Source organism: Macaca nemestrina, chromosome 9 (assembly GCF_043159975.1).
Source record: "Macaca nemestrina isolate mMacNem1 chromosome 9, mMacNem.hap1, whole genome shotgun sequence".
In the NCBI taxonomy this organism is placed as follows: domain Eukaryota; kingdom Metazoa; phylum Chordata; class Mammalia; order Primates; family Cercopithecidae; genus Macaca; species Macaca nemestrina.
In genome coordinates, this window is record NC_092133.1 from 41,385,519 (window position 1) to 41,404,834 (window position 19,316).

Genomic DNA, 19,316 nt, shown 5'->3' on the forward strand with positions numbered 1-19,316 from the left:
AACCCCATGTTAATACTGTGTAATTATTGTCTGATAGATGCTATGCTGAGCCTTAACATGGATTATTTATTTATTTATTTATGAGATGAAGTCTTGCTCTGTTGCCCAGACTGGAGTGCAATGGCTTGATTTCGGCTCACTGCAGCCTCCACCTCTCAGGTTGAAGCGATTCTCCTGACTTGGCCTCCCCGAGTAGCTGGGACTACAGGTGACTGCCACCATGCCTGGCTAAGTTTTGTATTTTTAGTAGAGACGGGGTTTCGCCATATTGGCCAAGCTGGTCTCAAACTCCTGACCTCCAATAATCCGCCTGCCTCAGCCTCCTGAAGTGTTGGGATTACAGGCGTCAGCCACCGAGCCCGGCAGATTATTTATATTTTAATTCTCACAGCAATCCTGTGAGGTTGGTTCTCTTATTATTCCCATTTATGAATAAGTAAAACTGAGGTGTAAGAGAGGTTAAGAAACCTGCCGTGTCTCACAGCTAGGAAATGAAGGAGAGTCAGGGATTGAGCCCTTCCTTGCTCTTGCCAACTGGACAAATATCCATATTATCCCTATTTTACAGATGAAATAAATGACCCCTTGGAGATATTTGGAGACTTTTCCAGGGTTTCTAATTAGCACATGATGGAGTCAGGACAAGAATCCCTGAATTCCTAAATGCCAAGGCAGTGTTCTCTCCTAGCAGGCCTAGAGTGGAAGGGTCCCAGTAGGTGAGCAACCCTGATCCTCCATAATTAGGACAGTATGTGTCTAGAGACTAAACTGGTATTTATTATCCCAGTCTTATTCACGTTGTTCTCCATACATGGATTCTTAGTTGTTGGGGGGCAGTCATCTGGACCATTTACTCAGCTTCTAGCCACAATCTATTTTTTTCCTTGGTGAGTACATCTTTTTATTTAATGATCCACTCAGAAGCCAAGTGTCCTTCCTACAATTCAAATTGTAACAGCAGTAGCTACTGTTTGTTGTTTATTTTCTGTTGTTTATTCATTAAGTATTATGTTAAATACTTCAGTATTTTTACAGATGTATGATGTATGATGTAGTTGTCATACAAAGAGGTAGGTACACAGACATTTGCCAGATCATTCCCTGTCACACTGCTTAAAGAAAGAATGTTACAAATGCACTTTGAGCATCCGGTGTACACTTCAATTGCATTTTCCTCCCTGCTCCTGAGAGATAACCACTATATTCTTTAATGATTATCATTTCCGCATTTATAGTTTTATATGTTTTTATGTTTCATAGAAATAGTACTTTATTGTATGTAATCTCTGCTGCTTGTATTTTTTATTCAACATTTTGTTTTGTAAGAGTTGTCCATATTGATGAGTATTCCTCTGATAATTTTTGTATTTTATTGCTCTTTGAAAAATTCACTGAATGAGTGTACCACTATTTATCCATTTTCCTGTTAATGAAACAGTGTTACTATGGAATTCTTGTACATGTCTCCTTGTACACAGACTCCTCTGGATACATATATCCAGGAGTGGAATTACTATGTAGTAGGATATGGACATCTTCAAATTGACTAGAATGTTTCCTGTAGCGGTTGATCCAAGATGCACTCCCTCAGGCAGTGTCTGAGTTCTCATTCTCTGCATACTAAACAACAGTTGATGTCATAAGACTTTAACATTTTTGTTAAGTAATAGTCTTACGCTTTTTTTACATGTATTTTTCTTACTATGTACTGTAAGCCCACTAATGTCAGTTTAGGAGATTGAGCCACAGAGAAGTAAAGTAACTTGTTCAAGGCTATGCAGTGAGAAGATATCTGGCCCCAGGAGAATCAATTGAACCTTGGAGGTGGAGGTTGCAGTGAGCCTAGATGGCAGTTGTAAAGCACTAAGGAGCTTAAGCAAAACTCCCTCTGGAACTGTGGCTTTTAGAATCTTCATTTAGTAGAAAAGAAAGGCATCATCAATACTCAAATTTCACCTTGATATGAGAGAACTTCAAACATTCTCCAGCGAAAGGCCTTTTTTTTTTTTTTTCCCCTAAGGAGTTAGGACTATGGGTATGCATCTAAGAGCATCTGGACCCCTCAGGTAGAGTGAGAGAATGTCTCAGGACCTCTTTGGGCAGTAAAGCAGAACTAGGTCTTATTTATTTGTTTGTTTATTTATTTATATTATTTATTTATTTATCTATCAGTCAATCAGACGGAGTCTGACTCTGTCACCCAGGCTGGAGTGCAGTGGTGCGATCTTGGCTCACTGCAGTCTCTGCCTCCTGGTTTCAGGTGCTTCTCATGCCTCAGCCTCCTGAGTAGCTGGGATGATAGGCATGCCACCATATTTGCCAGGCTGGTCTTGAACTCCTGGCCTCAAGTGATGGGCCTGCCTTGGCCTCCCAAAGCGCTAGGATTACAGGCATGATTCATTGTGCCCAGCTTCAGCTCGTCTTCAGTGAGAAATTGAGAGGACTAATTAAGAACCTGGAACCAACTTGGGCAACATAGACCCTGGTTCTACCAAAAAAATAAAAAAAAAACTGGACGTGATGGCACATGCTTGTGGTCCCAGCTACTTTGGAGGCTGAGGTAGAAGGATCTTGAGCCTAGGAGGTCGAGGCTGTAGTGAGCTGTGATTATACAACTGCAGTCTAGCCTGGGCAACAGAGTAAGACCCTATCTTTTTTTTTTTTTTTTTTTTTGAGACGTAGTCTTGCTCTGTGCCCCAGGCTGGAGTGCAGTGGCGCGATCTCGGCTCACTGCAAGCTCCGCCCCCCTGGGTTCACGCCATTCTCCTGCCTCAGCCTCCCGAGTAGCTGGGACTACAGGCGCCTGCCACCTCGCCCGGCTAATTTTCTTGTATTTTTAGTAGAGACGGGGTTTCACCGTGTTAGCCAGGATGGTCTTGATCTCCTGACCTCGTGATCCGCCCGTCTCGGCCTCCCAAAGTGCTGTCTTAAAAACAAGAACAACCTGGAAACTTGGGTGATAAGCTTCGTCTAGGGAGTATGAAAGTATGTGATTACTTTGTGACTAGGAAAAGGTTAATGAGTTAAGATTAAGGTTACTTGCTAGGCTGTGTCTTGCACATTTTCTCTTCACTGGATCTGTTAAGCATTCTGGGACATGAATCTTTCTTTTTTTTTTTTTTTTTTTTTTTTTTTGAGACGGAGTCTCGCTCTGTCGCCCAGGCTGGAGTGCAGTGGCCGGATCTCAGCTCACTGCAAGCTCCGCCTCCCAGGTTTACGCCATTCTCCTGGCTCAGCCTCCCGAGTAGCTGGGACTACAGGCGCCCGCCACCTCGCCCGGCTAGTTTTTTTGTATTTTTAGTAGAGACGGGGTTTCACCATGTTAGCCAGGATGGTCTCGATCTCCTGACCTTGTGATCCGCCCGTCTCGGCCTCCCAAAGTGCTGGGATTACAGGCTTGAGCCACCGCGCCCGGCGAATCTTTCTTTACTCAGTGCTGTGCAGCGCTACTGAGCTGAAGACTGAGTTTGAGAGCGCCATCTGGTGGCTTTCTGTAGACATCCAATTTCATGAAAGGGACTTTCCCAGTGCCCCTGTATCAGATATTATAACAACACAAGAAAAAAAAAATTAAACCACATCAAGAAAATACTCTCCCATAGTTTTATCTCTGCAGAAGAAAGACAGGATCTCACTTAGTAGTGTAAGTAGAACCAATAATAAAAGTTATTGTGCCAGGATCTTAGGATATTTCCGGTCAAGATGCCATTTTGGAGAGACACTGATCATTGGAATTTCATCTTCCAGTCCCTAATTTGCAAGGTATTATTTAGAGAATTTGACTATTTGTTTTTGACTTACATATTTTACCCTACTTGAATTAGTTATTAAGATTTCATGAGAGCTGTTAGTGGTTCACTACATACATCGCTGGAGAGTTATAAAAATAGCATTGTATCCTTTTTTTAACCAGTCTAGATCACATCTATGAGAATTCACATCACAAATTTAATGCTTTGGCCCAAAATAGTGAATTTCTTTCCACAAGTAACTTGGCAAGTTCCAAAAAAATCCCTCAGTGACTCTGTTCAATTAATTATGGAGTACATAGAGAACTGAAAATTAAAATAAGCATGAATGGAGGCCATGTGGATCTTACTTTGTCTTTTAAGCGCTCATAATACCTGCTATCTCATAGGGATTTTAAGAAGTGGAAATATAGATACAGATACAGACCTATTTTATTGAGACAGTCTCACTCTGTTGCCCAGGAGTGCAGTGGTGCGATCTTGGCTCACTGCAACCTCCGCCTCCCAGGTTCAAGTGATTCTCATCCCTCAGCCTCCCGAGTAGCTGAGACTACAGGTGCCCACCACCATGCCTGGCTGATTTTGTAATTTTTAATAGGGGGTTTCACCATGTTGGCCAGGCTGGTCTTGAACTCCTGACCTCAGGTGATGCACCCATCTTGGCCTCCCAAAGTGCTGGGATTACAGGTGTGAGCCACTGTGCCCAGCAAAGAAGTATAATTTTTTTTTTTTTTTTTTTTTTTTGAGACGGAGTTTCCCTCTTGTTGCCCAGGCTGGAGTGCAATGGTGCGATCCCAGCTCCGTGAGATCTCGGCTCACTGCAACTTCTGCCTCCCGGGTTCAAGTGATTATCCCACCTCAACCTCCCAAGTAGCTGGGATTACAGGCATGCACCACCACACCTGGCTAATTTTGTATTTTTATTAGAGACGGGGTTTCTCCATGTTGGTCAGTCTGGTCTTGAACTCCCGACCTCAGGCGATCCACCCGCCTCAGCCTCCCAAAGTGCTTGGATTATAGGCGTGAGCCACCACACCTGGCCAAATGTGTAATTTTTTTTTTTTTTGAGACGGAGTCTGGCTCTGTCGCCCAGGCTGGAGTGTAGTGGCCGAATCTCAGCTCACTGCAAGCTCCGACTCCCGGGTTCACGCCATTCTCCTGCCTCAGCCTCCCGAGTCGCTGGGACTACTGGCACCTGCCACCTCGCCCGGCTAGTTTTTTGTATTTTTTAGTAGAGACGGGGTTTCACCGTGTTAGCCAGGATGGTCTTGATCTCCTGACCTCGTGATCCACCCATCTCGGCCTCCCAAAGTGCTGGGATTACAGGCTTGAGCCACCAAGTCTGGCCAAAAGTATAATTTTTATAAGACACTTTTAGGCCGGGCTTGGTGGCTCAGGCCTGCAATCTCAGCACTTTGGGAGGCCGAGGCAGGCGGATCACCTGAGGTCGGGAGTTCAAGACCAGCCTGACCAACATGGAGAAACCCCGTCTCTACTAAAAATACAAAATTAGGTGTTGTGGCCCATGCCTGTAATCCTTGCTACTAGAGAGGCTGAGGCAGGAGAATCACTTGAACCTGGGAGGTGGAGGTTGGGGTGAGCCGAGATCGCGCCATTGCACTCCAGCCTGGGCAACAAAGGCGAAATTCTGTCTCAAAAAAAAAAAAGGCTGGGCACAGTGGCTCACAACTGTAATCCCAACACTTTGGGAGGCCGAGACAGGCGGATCACGAGGTCAGGAGATCGAGATCATCCTGGCTAACACAGTGAAACCTGTCTCTGCTTTAGCTGGGCGTGGTGGCAGGTGCCTGTAGTCCCAGCTACTCAGGAGGCTGAGGCAGGAGAATGGCGAGAATCCAGGAGGCGGAGCTTGCAGTGAGCCGAGATCGCGCCACTGCACTCCAGCCTGAGCCACAAAGCAAGACTTCCTCTCAAAAAAAAAAGACACTTTTAATTCCGTAGACTATAGTTTAAAACGTTGCTGGTTTGTACTGTTACCTGTTTATTCACATAACATTCAAATAAATTTGAGTTATTATGTGTATTAGAACTCTATTTTTAAAGTTCATCTTAAGGAATAGCAGTGATAATTACAAAACTTTAAAAGTCCATATATTTTGCTTTTTCTAAAAAATGCCTTGTTCTTCCCTTCCAGGTAACAAATATACTCTGGAGACTAGACCAAACCAAGAAGGCATTGATGTAAGACAAGAGCTACTGAAATTCCATTCTACTTACTATTCATCCAACTTAATGGCTGTTTGTGTTTTAGGTCGAGGTAAGAACCCTTACAATTTTTTATAGAGTTGGATAATGTAAGTTTTTCATGTTGGCTTTTTCACAGTATTAGAAGATGGATATAAGATAGAGGTGCTTATTTGCTCAGAGTCCTTTGAAAATGATCTACTTGTTAGAGAATAGGTAGGTGGGGATTTTTATGTTTAAATCATTGTGTTCCCCAAAGAAGTTTAAGTGGAGATCTGAAAAAAAATACAAATTACTACAGTAATAGGTGCTCTAAGCATATAAAAGCAAGGCAAGCCCAGCCTGAGCACCATAGTAAGATCCTGTCTCTACCAAAAAAATTTTTTTCTAAATTAGCGGGATGTGGTAGTCTGCACCTATAGTCCTAGCTGCTAGGGAGGCTGAAGGAGGAAGATCCCTTGAGCCCAGGAGTTAAAGGCTGCAGTGGGCTGTGATCACCACACCACTGCACTCCAGCCTGGGTGGCAGAGAGAGATCCCATGTTAAAAAAAAAACACACACACACAAAAAGGACAAAGATTGGCAGATTTGACCTTATAACAATTCAGAAAACTGGGGAAAAAAAAAACAAAAACAGATGATGGTAAACTTGGGAGACTGTTTGGAATGTAAACAACGGTTTGATTTTTAAAATGCAAATTAACTACTAACATTGTTTCCTGCTGTTTTTAAGTAATACCCACTGCAGATGGTGTTGCTTTTTTGTATTGGTAATGGTGGTATCAGTTGCTTTAGTCTTTCTGGAGGGCAGTTTAACAATATCAGTCTTAAAAGTAAATATGCATTTTTACTTTTAAAAATGCAATCTCAGGAAATAATCAGAGTTCAAATAGGAGATATAAAAAGATGTTTCTGTCAGTATAGTATATATTAGTAAAAATTTAGCAATCTAAATGTTAATAGGAAATTTGCTAAATACTGATTTTATAATTGTAAAATAGAATATCTTATAGAAAAATAGCATTTCTTATTCTGCTTTCCATCTTGCTTTTTCTTTATAGTATTTATTAATACTTCAGGTATTAAATGTTTGTGTGTTTTTGTTGTCCACCCTACCAAAATGTAAATTACTTGAGAGTAGAAACTGTTTTGTTCACTGCTTTATCCTTAGTACCTGGGCTTGTGCTTCGTGCTTGGCACATCATAGGTAAATGTATATTGAACGAATAAACAGTTTTATGACAGCATTTTAATATCATGGGAAGATATTCTTAATATATTCTCATATATATGAATATATATTCTTATATATGCATATATAAATATAAAACATTTTTAATTAATACATGTATATTATATATAAGAATATATTGTATATTTTTTAATGTTCTTAATATATTAAAGAGAAAACAAAAGCTGTTTACAAAAACATGTGCTATATGGTCCCATTTGGGGATTTATTAAAAATTCTAAGACATATCCCTCCCCCCAAATTTTTTAAAACTCTAATAGGGGCCAGGCACAGTGGCCCACACCTGTATTTCCAGCACTTTGGAAGGCCGAGGCAGGTGGATCACTTGTGGTCAGGAGTTTGAGACCAGTCTGGCCAACATGGCGAAACCCCATCTCTACTAAAAATATAAAACTTAACCAGGCATGGTGGCAGGCACTCGTAATCCCAGTTACTTGGGAGGCTAAAGCAGGAGAATCGCTTGAACCTGGGAGGTGGAGGCTGCTGCAGTGAGCCAAGATTGTGCCACTGCACTCCAGCTTGGGCAACAGAGTGAGACTCTGTCTCAAAAAACAAACAACAACAAAACACTAAAAACTCTAATATACCATATATGGTGTAGGTAAAAGACTAAATGGAAAAGCATGTACTAGAAATTTGATAATGTTGTATAGTAGTTAAGAACTCACATTTCACAGTCCAACAACCTGGCTTTTCATTCCAAATATACCGCTTGCTTAGCTGTGTGGCTGTGAGCTAACAAACTTACTTCAGTTTTCACATTTGTGAAGTGGTGGGTGGTACCTTGTACCTGTTGTGAGGTTTAAATGAGATAATAAAAACTGTTTAGCATGGTGTATGGCACATAGCAAATGCTCCATAAATGGTAGTAGCCACTCTAGCATCTTTATAATCATGAAATTATGGTAACTTTTGTTACCATAATTTAGATTTTGTTTCTAAGTTTTCTACTGTTGGCAAATGTGACTTTTATAGTTAGAAAGTAAACTATTTTTTTAAGTTGGTAGCAAGAACCAGGGTGTAAAATGGGTTCAGGGAGAGAGGACAATTAAAAAAAGCATACTCTGTAATGCTGTGTGCTTGCTTCAGGTAGGTGGGTTTAGAATGTTAAAATATCACTTGCTGTTTACAACCCAGTCCTGGGAATAGGTAGGTGCCTAAACTGTTTTTTTTGCTTGTTTGTTTAAATCTATGTTGTATTTGAGATTAAACACATGATTTTAGTAAGCATTTAATGGGCAAGTGACAATGGCAATAGATGAATCAAACCTGAGCCCTGTCCTCAGAATGTTCTTGGTTTAGTGGAAATGACAGAATAAGTATCTAAAAAATAAAGTGTCTCAGTTCCCTGATCCATACACATCACTCTCCCATTGTGACTGACTTCCTGTGCTGAACCCGAGGGAGAGGTCTTTACAGTACAGAGGCATGAGGAGGAAACTGGATCTCTTAGAGGATTCAAAAATAATCCACTCCTTCTTTTGGCTGGAGGAGAGAGGAGGAGTAACCATGTGGAAGGATCTCTGTCACAAGGGTACAAAGAAGTTTTTCTGTTCTTGCCTGGAGCTGTTTCTCTAGCTGTGGCAGCACTAACTGTCTGAACACTTGCCACATAGGTAATCATCAAGTGCAGACACTGAGGTTTCCAAACCTTGATGATATGAAGGTCAGTGGTCTCTATGGAGCCCACAGTTTAGTGGGATAGATAGACTGTGCTGTAGTGTTTAGCTCCCTTACCTTTAAAAAGTGACACTGTGAATTTATGCTTTTAGGGTAGAAATATGCAAGAAGAAAGATTCACCTGGTAGAACCTTGCTCAGGATGTTGCTGTCACCAGCACTGCAGGCCCACAAGCCTTTATTGACTGCTCACCTTGTTTCAAGTCATATGTCCCATCTGCCAAAAGATGTCTCTGCCATCTCTTGCTACAGTATTCCCTCTGCATTCCTAAATTCACTTGTCATGTAGCAAGCAGCCACTGGTCTGCCTTTTATTTGGCTCTGGACATTTTGGAGTCCATCATACATGTCAAAAAATTGAGGCAAAAGTAGGTGTATTTTATAAATAAAATGCAAATGCCTACACTTAAAGGCACAATAGAGAATTTTACACCATATAAAGGCAGCTCTCAAATAGTCATTTAGTACTCCCGAGAATTCATGGAAAAGTTCCAAATGGGTCATAGAATATCAAGGCAAGATTCTTATTTGATTCAAATGCTTACTGATAGTAACAGGTTATGAATGTTTATACCATTTATAAATAACCTGTTTTTGAGGAGACATAATCAAGATGAGAGGTTATCTTGTTTATAAAAAGATAGGTTTTGGCCGGACACGGTGGCTCACATCTGTAATTCCAGCACCTCAGGAGGCTGAGGTTGCCAGATCACTTGAGCTCAGGAGTTTGAGACCAGCCTGGGCAACATGATGAAACCCTGTCTCTATTAAAAATACAAAAAACTAACAGGGCATGGTGGCGCACACCTGTAATCCCAGCTACTGGGGAGGCTGAGGCATGAGAATCACTTGAACCTGGGAGGCGGAGGTTGCAGTTAGCTGGCATCGTGCCACTGTACTCCAGCCTGTGCAACAGAGCAAGACCTTGCCTCAAAAAAAAAAAAAGATAGGTTTTTTAAATACTCCTTTCTTTTTAGGATAATAGTAATTTGTACAAATGGAAAAAATTTAATTCCACACAGAAAGGTATAAAATAAAAAGCAAGCTGTTCTTTATTCCATCCTATGACTGCTGTGCCCTCTTCTCAAAGACCTAACTCATTTCTTGTTATACTTCCAAAAGTAGAATTTTGCTAATATCACATATATATACACACACATATATAACATGTGCATTTTGGAGTCCTTCATACATGTCAAAAAATTGAAGTAAAAATAGGTGTATTTTATAAATAATATGCAAATGCTCACATTTAAAGGCACAAAAGATAATTTTATACCATAGAAGGCAATTCTCTATCTATGTATAAGGTGAATGTTATACTCTGCTAGTAGTTCAGTATATATGCCTGTTGATAATCATAGTCATTTTTCCAAATGCAATTAATTATTGTTTCTAATATTTGTTTTAATTTTATTATACTTGTGAAATAATATTGTGGATAATATTTTAAATGTGAATAATTTTTTTAAATGGAGATAGGTGTGAGGTGTAATCATTTTCACATTTTCCTTTCAGCGGTACTGAGACTTTTCAGGAGATCCTAAGATTTTAAGCTCTCCCTGTTGTATGTTACGATTAGCTTAAGTTCTGTTTTCCTTGTCTGTTTTCTTGTAGAATCTTTAGATGACTTGACTAATCTGGTGGTAAAGTTATTTTCTGAAGTAGAGAACAAAAGTGTCCCACTGCCAGAATTTCCTGAACACCCTTTCCAAGAAGAACATCTTAAAGTAAGTGCATAAATTTTGGTATTTTGTGTTCTTAATTTGTGGACATAATATATACCTAGTTTACCGTAGACCAGGTGAAAATTTTTGGAGATTTCATTATTTATTTATTTATTTTTTTTTTTTGAAACAGAGTTTTGCATTGTCACCCAGGCTGGAGTGCAGTGGTGCGATCATGGCTCACTGAAGCCTTAACCTCCCTGGCTCAGTTGATCCTCCCACCTCAGCCTTCTGAGTAGTTGGGACTACAAGCACACACTGCCACACCTGGCTAATTTTTGTATTTTTAATGGAGACAGGGTTTCACCGTGTTGCCTTGACTGATCTTGAACTCCTAATCTCAAGTGACCCACCTGTCTCAGCCTCCCAAAATGCTGGAATTACAGGCATGAGCCACTGCACCCAGCCCCTATGTAGTTTTTTTGTTTGTTTGTTTCTGTTTTTGTTTTTTTTGACAAGGAGTTACGCTCTGTTGCCCAGGCTGGAGTGCAGCGGTACGATCTTGGCTCCCTGCAACCTCTGCTTCCCAGGTTCAAGCAATTCTTCTGCCTCAGCCCCCTGAGTAGCTGAAACTATAGGTGCATGCCACCGTGCCCGGCTAATTTTTGTATTTTTAATAGAGATGGGGTTTCACCATGTTGGCCAGGCTGAGGTCGAACTCTTGACCTCAGGTGATCTGTCTCCCTTGGCCTCCCAAAGTCCTGGGATTATAGGTGTGAGCCACCGCACCCAGCCCCCATGTGGTTTTAAATATTTGTCAGGATAATAAAATCAATCTCACATTTATTAGGATCATGAATCACCAAAAACATATCAATATGTTCTGGTCTTTACATGCTAAAAGTAGTTTTGGTAGCTGTAGTCTTAATAACTGTTGAAACTGTTACCCTGTACCTGAAGATAAGCATTCAAAACCATTAATATTTAGCTGCATGGTTCAGGGGGTCAAACATGGACTATGTACCGACTGTAATGAAATTCCACTAGGAGAGTGCTGAGTCATTTATTTGTGGTCAGTGTATCATTTTCTGTGGCAATTGATTTGCTCTTAAATTTGGTATTCTTCCATGAAAATCGTTCTTCATAGTTTAGAAATATTTTCTTCAGTAGGAGTTGTATATAGCTAATCTCTGTGATTTGTTTTCTCCAGCAACTTTACAAAATAGTTCCCATTAAAGATATTAGGAATCTCTATGTGACATTTCCTATACCTGACCTTCAGAAATACTACAAATCAAATCCTGGTCATTATCTTGGTCATCTCATTGGGCATGAAGGTCCTGGAAGTCTGTTATCAGAACTTAAATCAAAGGGTAAGTCTCCTGGGCAGCAGCTTCTGAGTGTCCACCACATCTTTTCACTCTGGCTCTCATTTTCTCCTGAATATTGTCCTGTGAATGAACATTCTTAGATGTGACCATTTTGGGTTAGTGAGTGAGATGGTCGTTGTTGGCATGCTGTTGTCTTTTTTTTTTTTTTTTTTTCTTTTTTAGATAGAGATGGGGTTTCACCATTTTGCCCAGGCTAGTCTCAAACTCCTGGTCTCAAGCTTGGCCTCCCAAAGTGCTGGGATTACAGACATGAGCCACCGCGCCCAGCCAGTAGTCTACTCTTGACTGGGAATTGATGTGAGGAATCTTCAGGAAAGCCCCCACTTCTGCACCATCTGAAACTGCTTTTCTGAACTGATTTTTTTTCCTCCATCTTTTTTGCAAGAGGTTCATTCTCATGTCTTAGGAATATACAATATGAATTTTAAAAATTTTTCTTAGCTTCAAAGAAGCCACATATGCAATCAATCATGTTGATTTCCTTTGAATGTTGCAGGCTGGGTTAATACTCTTGTTGGTGGGCAGAAGGAAGGAGCCCGAGGTTTTATGTTTTTTATCATTAATGTGGACTTGACCGAGGAAGGATTATGTAAGTATTGATTCACCTTTTTACTTTTGAATGAAAATTTACTTTCTATGATGTTTTTTAACTTCTTCTTGCTGTGGATCTGTTTTATGTTGAAAGCTATAACACTTTAATTCATACAACTTATCCATTGTATTTTTCATATGTAACTTGGCCTTTGTTTCATGGATGATTCTTCCCCCCTTAACAACTGATCATTATGTTGCACTTGTTAAATGTGGACTTGGCTTTTTATTTGCTCGTTTACTGCCCCAACACCCTTTCTGTCACATATCCCTGAGCCCAGAGGGCCATGTGTGTGGGACACCTAAAACCAGTCTCAGGGAGGTGAGGACTGCATTTTCTAAGAGGGACCATCTTCCACTTACCTGACTTTACCTTAGGACTGAGCTCACTGCTTTGAAGGATTCAAGGACTGAATGGTTTTTAAGTGTGCCCCTTTTTTCCAGTACATGTTGAAGATATAATTTTGCACATGTTTCAATACATTCAGAAGTTACGTGCAGAAGGACCTCAAGAATGGGTTTTCCAAGAGTGCAAGGTACTTTTGTTTCACCAAAACTTTTCTTAAGGAATCTATTTTTCAAGAACAAATACATGTGAATTAATTTAAATTTAAGGCCCAGTTAAACTTTTAAAGTTTTTTTCCTAATTGAACTCTAAAATTTTGCAATGTATAATAGTATTAGTTAAGGCTTAGTTGTACTAGTCTGATTTGCTACTTGGGGCACAACTAAGGGGAAAGGCATCATGTAGCCCTTTTTAGGATGGAAAAGAGAAGAAATCAAATGCTTTTCCATCGCTCAGAAGAAAATCAGCAGTTTCTTGAGCTAGAATCTGTCAGGGATTATGTTACTCCCTGCCTAAAGCTGCATGAGCTCTGTCATTTTCAGATCTTTAAATCTGTAGCAAACTCTCAAAGAAGTAATGAATTGTTTATGTATGATTGTGTTATTAAAAGTGATTTTATTATTGTATGTATGGGAAGAGCCCGGCTTTTTTTTTTTTTTTTTTTTTGCATAAAACAAATGGTGTTTGTCTTTCAAATTTTTAAAAGCCTTTTTAAAATGGGTTTTTAAAACTATGTGCTTTAAAGCCTATCGAGATTCTGAAATGTATTTTAGTATGAGAAACATCCTTTTTAACTAGATAAAAGTTTAAAGATATAATTTCTGCTTCCAAAAATTATGACAATAACTCCTAATCTGAGTGCTGTTCTCTGAATGAGTCACCAAAATCATCTGTGGTTGAATTGTTGGATCTCACAAGGTTCTTTCACACAGTTTTTCTAAATTCTTTGGCTACTAGTTTCAACAACTTGGGCTATAGAGCCATATCCTGTATTTGTTATTTTCATTGAAAATTGTTTACCTATTTTGTTTTTGGTTTTAAGCCTAGGTTGATGGATTAAATTTTATACACATTAAGAAATTTTTTAAATACCCTATACATTTCTAAATCAAGCATAGCCATTTTTTCAGAAAGTGTGATAAAGTATTTATGGAGTATTTATGGAGTAGCAAGCTTATAGTGCAAGCCAAACACTTAAAAAAAAAATGTTTCTGAATAAGGGTGGACATATCTAATTGGATTAATTTTCTATTTTAGGACTTGAATGCTGTTGCTTTTAGGTTTAAAGACAAAGAGAGGCCACGGGGCTATACATCTAAGATTGCAGGAATATTGCATGTAAGTTTGTTATTTTACTGTATACATTGCTGTGTAGAGTATTTCAGCAATCTTGTATATATTATTTTCAGTAATAAGTGAATTATTGAAGCTGAGGTATAAAACTTTAAACTTTGTAGCAACAGGGCAAATGTTGATGTCAGGATATGTTTAAAATCTTAATTTTCATCCTGAAATTTATTTTCTGTAATATTTTTGTTAAATACGCATTTTGCTTATTGACTTTAAATATATTTCAGTTCTGCAGCATGTCAAGTGCTACTTATGTGAAAGCTATTGACTGTTTACTTTTTTTTAATTTCCATTGCTACCATCCTAGTCTGAGCTATCATGATTTCTTGCTTGGGCTACCATGATAGTCTTTTACCTGGGATCCCTATTTTCCTCTTGGTCCCCATTGTAGTTTATTTTTCCAGCCTCGTGATCTTTTGAAAACTAAAATCTGAATGTTTCACTCCTCTGTTTAAATTCCTTCAGTGGTTTCCCAACAGTGTTGGCATAAAATGCAAAATTTTCCTTGGCCTACAAAGTGATGTGGTCCCAGCCTATCTGGCCATCTTCTATACCACTGTCCAGCCCATCTCTCCCATTTGCATTCCACTCCAACTGTACTGGCTCTCTAATTTTCAGACATTAAGTTTATTCCTCCCCCATTGCTATTTTCTCTACATGAAACACTTTTCTATCTGATCTTTGCCTGGCTAGATTCTTATCATTTGAGTCTCCCCTCAGATTTCTTCTCCTCAGACCTTCTCTGACTTCCCAATCTAAAATAATGCCCCTCCCCCTTTTTTATTGTTTTCATAGCACCTCTCACTAAAATTACAATATTTGTTTATTGTCTGCCTCCCTCCCAATTACAATGTCTGTGCACTTCTTGGAGGACAAAGGATTTCATGTGTCTTACCTACTGTTTTATCCATAGTGCGTGGAACAGTGCCTGGCACAGAGTAGATGTTCATTAAATATTTATTGGATGAATGAATCAGTCAGTGTGGAAGCTGCTCTTACCAATATTGGAAGTTGCTCTTACCAAAAAGCATCTTCTGCATTGTTTTTCTACACTGGTCAAAAATATAAGCCATTTTTTTCCCACAACAGTTTCCCAAATGTTTGTCTAGTATGTTTCATAGAAATTTAGGAAATTCTGTTCATAAAAATGTGTGTACTTTATATTAAAAAATGCTGTAGGTGTCAGCATTTTATTACCGAATTTTCTTCATTAACAAGTACTCAATTTTTGACCAGAAATATTCATGGTTTTCCGTGAAAGAAATGTGATTTTGCTCTCTATAATGGAAGTATGTTTGGAGATTAACAGTATATTTGGCAGAATCATCAAACAATATGAAACTGCTTAACAATGTGGTAGGAAAGAGAAAACGATTTAGGGCCACAGAAAATTTTTCCAATGGAGTAAAATTTAATTGAAGGGAGAAAGGGTGTACAGTAATGAATTTAATGTGTTACATATCTGCTTTAATAAACTATGTAGTAGCTATGTGTATTTATTTATATTTTCCTTTTTAAAAGTATTATCCCCTAGAAGAAGTACTCACAGCGGAATATTTACTGGAAGAATTTAGACCTGACTTAATAGAGATGGTTCTCGATAAACTCAGACCAGAAAATGTCCGGTGAGTCACCATACAGATTTTACTATTATACACTAAAGTTTCAATAGTGATTAGAATCTGAAAAAATTTGAAATTTTGAATAAAATGCTTTTAAACATTTTATCAAGCATGATTATAAAAGTAGAGAATAGTATAATGAAGCAACACCAAGCTTCAACCACTGATACATGGCCAGTCTTTTTTATCCATCCCTCTTCAGTCATCCTCCTTCCACCCTAGATTATTTTGAGGCAATATTTCCAAAAGATGAGGACATTTTAAAAAACAAATATAATTTTATTATCATAAATAAAATAGAATAATAACCTGTCTTAACCTGACTTTATTCTAACTCAAACTGCCAAAGTATCAGCCCACCTATCTGGCTCATATAAGCAAGTGAAGACACCCTCTTTTACTTAAGGCACAGTAAAGATTACAATCTCAGAATCCTCCTGATTGACCAGTGGTTAACCACGAAATCAAAAGTCCAAACTCTTATAGCAGCAGAGATATTCTTGCTAGAGGAAAGTAGTCCCTAAAGTGCCTGTGAGCCACCACATGATATTCCTCCCTTAAAACTGAATTTCATATATGTTTTCTAAAGTCAAATGATGGAATATAATTGAATGATACGTTTTACATTTTTAATTTTTCTCCTCTGTTAGGGAAGTATTTTTGAAATTCTACTGGCAATTTGGTGATTAAGTAAATAAGTTTTGGCCGGGCGCGGTGGCTCACGCCTGTAACCCCAGCACTTTGGGAGGCCGAGGCGAGCGGATCACGAGGTCAGGAGATCCAGACCATCCTGTCTGACATGGTGAAACCCCGACTCTACTAAAAACACAAAAACAAAATAAGCCAGGAGTGGTGGCGGCGCCTGTGGTCCCAGCTACTGAGGCTGAGGCAGGAGAATGGCGGGAACCCGGGAGGCGCAGCTTGCAGTGAGCCGAGATCGCGCCACTCACTCCAGCCTGGGAGACAGGGCGAGACTCCGTATCCAAAAAAAAAAAAAAGTAAATAAGTTTTTTGGAACAGTTGTTTTATGAATAAGATCAACAATGTGATAGAACTTTTTGAAGAAAAAATCTTTTGGGGCTTGGCATGGTGGCTCCCACCTGTAATCCCAGCACTTTGGGTGGCCAGGGTGGGCGGATCACCTGAGGTCGGGAGTTCGAGACCAGCCTGACCAACATGGAGAAATTCCGTCTCTACTAAAAATACAAAATTCCCCAGGTGTGGTGGCATGCGTCTGTAATCCCAGCTACTCAGGAGGCTGTGGCAGGAGAACCGCTTGAACCCGGGAAGTGGAGGTTGCTGTGAGCCAATATCATGCCATTGCACTCCAGCCTAGGAGACAAGAGGGAAACTCCATCTCAAAAAAAAAAAAAAATCCTTTTGACAGAACTGTACTGTCAGAGTCTTTTCCTAGTTACCATTGTTTTAACTTTTCCAGACATATTATCAAAGATTCATTAGCTATAATTGCATATATATGACTTACACCATACTGTTTAGGTTGAGAACAATAATTAATGTCCTCTAATGTTCAGGTGGGCTTGGCCTATCTATTGTGACTCCTAGGTGGTTGGTGGAGTCGGGTGATTTTCTTCTAGGAAATACTATTAGCCAGATTTTACCTGACCTCATGCTAGGATTCAGCTAAATATTCTATTTTTTTGGGAAGCCAAGGCAGGAGGATCACTTAAGCCTAGGAGTTTAAGACCAGCCTGAGTAGCATAGTAAGACCCCATCTCTATTTTAAAAAGTTTTAGTGATTTTTTATATTATGATACAGTGTTTGGGTGAGTACAAATAATTAGCTTCAAGAACAATTTTTTATAGAGATAGGGTCTCACTGTATTGCCCAGGTGGATCTCAAACTCCTGGCCTCAAGCAATCCAGTTTAGCCCCCCAAAGTGCTGGGATTACAGCCGTGAGCCACATGCGCAGCCTATAATTTTCTTTTCTTTTTCTTACTGAGCCTAGAATTTTAAAATTGGAATAAGATACCATGGTTTTGAGGTTTAAAAAATATATTAAGTGTCAAAATTTAGAAATCTTTTTCAATGAAAATAATGTGAAATTATTTAGAAATTAAATTTCCGGTTTGAGGTACCCAGTAGGTTACAATGTTTCCTATGCAGTTTCTTGCCAATATGTTAAGTTCCCGTTCATTGCCTAATCCTTAATTACTCAAAAATTGATTATGATACAGAAAATCATACTAAAAAACTAGAAGAAGTTACCGACAGCTATGAATTCACTAGAGATTGGTTAGTTGATCATTCTGCCTTTAACAGCAAATGCTCTTTTTCAACTCTAGATAATTTACTGAGGAATTGAAAAATGAAGAAATCTTTCGTTTTCCATTCAATGAACAACAGATAAAGTTGTAGATTAAATATTTGTATAAGCTAATATGTTAAGTTATTCATGCCTGACATAGTGTAGTGGGGGATGGCGAGATATAGTTCACATAATTTAAATGGTTTAAAGTGATATATACACTGATACACAGGGTTGCGTATGTAGGAAATCCTAAGGAATCTACTTTCGCCTGCAAAAATCTAGAAATAATAAGTGAATTCAGCACAGTCACAGGTTGCAAGGTCAATATACAAAAATCAATTGCATATCTATATATAGCAACAAAAAAATAGAAAATTAAAAGAACTATTTACAATAGCAACAAAAGCATAATATTACTAGGAATGAGTTTAACCAAAGATAAGCAAGACTTCTACATAAAAAACTAAAAACAGTAGAAGACAGCAAACAGTAGCCAAGAAAAATGAAAAAAGACTTAAATAAATGAAGAAGCATACTATATTCATACATTAGGAGACTTATTAATATGTTAGTTCTCTCCAATCTGATTCATAGACTCAGTGTAATCATAACCCAAATCCTGGTAGGCTGTTTTTCTTCTTTTGATTTATTTATTTAGAGACAGGGTCTTGCATTGTCACCAAGGCTGGACTCTAGTGGCGGGATCATAGCTCACTGCAGCCTTGACCTCTTGGGCTTAAGTGATCTTCCTGCATCAGCTTCCTGAGTAGCTGGGACTATGGGTGCAAGCCACTATACCTGTTTAATTTTTTTTTTTTTTTTTTTTTGAGATAGAGTTTCACTCTTATCACCCAGGCTGGAGTGCAATGGTGCGATCTCGGCTTACTGCAACCCCGCCTCCCAGGTTCAAGCAATTCTCCTGCCTCAACCTCCTAAGTAGCTGGGATTACAGACACCCGCCACCACACCTGGCTAATTTATTTTAGTAGAGACGGGATTTCACCATGTTGACCAGGCTGGTCTCGAACTCCTGACCTCAGGTGATCCGCCCACCTCAGCCTCCTAAAGTGCTGGGATTACAGACATGAGCCACCGTTCCGGGCCTTTTTTCTTTTTTCTTTTTTTTTTTTTAGACGGAGTCTCGCTGTGTCGCCAGGCTGGAATGCAATGGCACAGTCTCGGCTCACTGC

The 19,316-nt window shown here is 39.3% G+C and overlaps 1 protein-coding gene across 5 annotated transcripts in view; it reads left to right on the top strand.

Annotated features, from left to right (window-relative positions):
- LOC105480260 (insulin degrading enzyme) overlaps positions 1-19,316 on the top strand; it is a 139,180-nt gene that overhangs the window by 71,027 nt on the left and 48,837 nt on the right. For all 5 annotated transcript variants that reach the window (XM_011738862.3, XM_011738844.3, XM_011738854.3 and 2 more), the window contains exons 5-11: positions 5,905-6,027; positions 10,503-10,615; positions 11,763-11,925; positions 12,440-12,532; positions 12,979-13,070; positions 14,138-14,218; positions 15,752-15,855. In XM_011738862.3, coding sequence (XP_011737164.1) covers positions 5,905-6,027; positions 10,503-10,615; positions 11,763-11,925; positions 12,440-12,532; positions 12,979-13,070; positions 14,138-14,218; positions 15,752-15,855 — 769 coding nt within the window. The remainder of the gene's footprint in view (positions 1-5,904; positions 6,028-10,502; positions 10,616-11,762; positions 11,926-12,439; positions 12,533-12,978; positions 13,071-14,137; positions 14,219-15,751; positions 15,856-19,316) is intronic.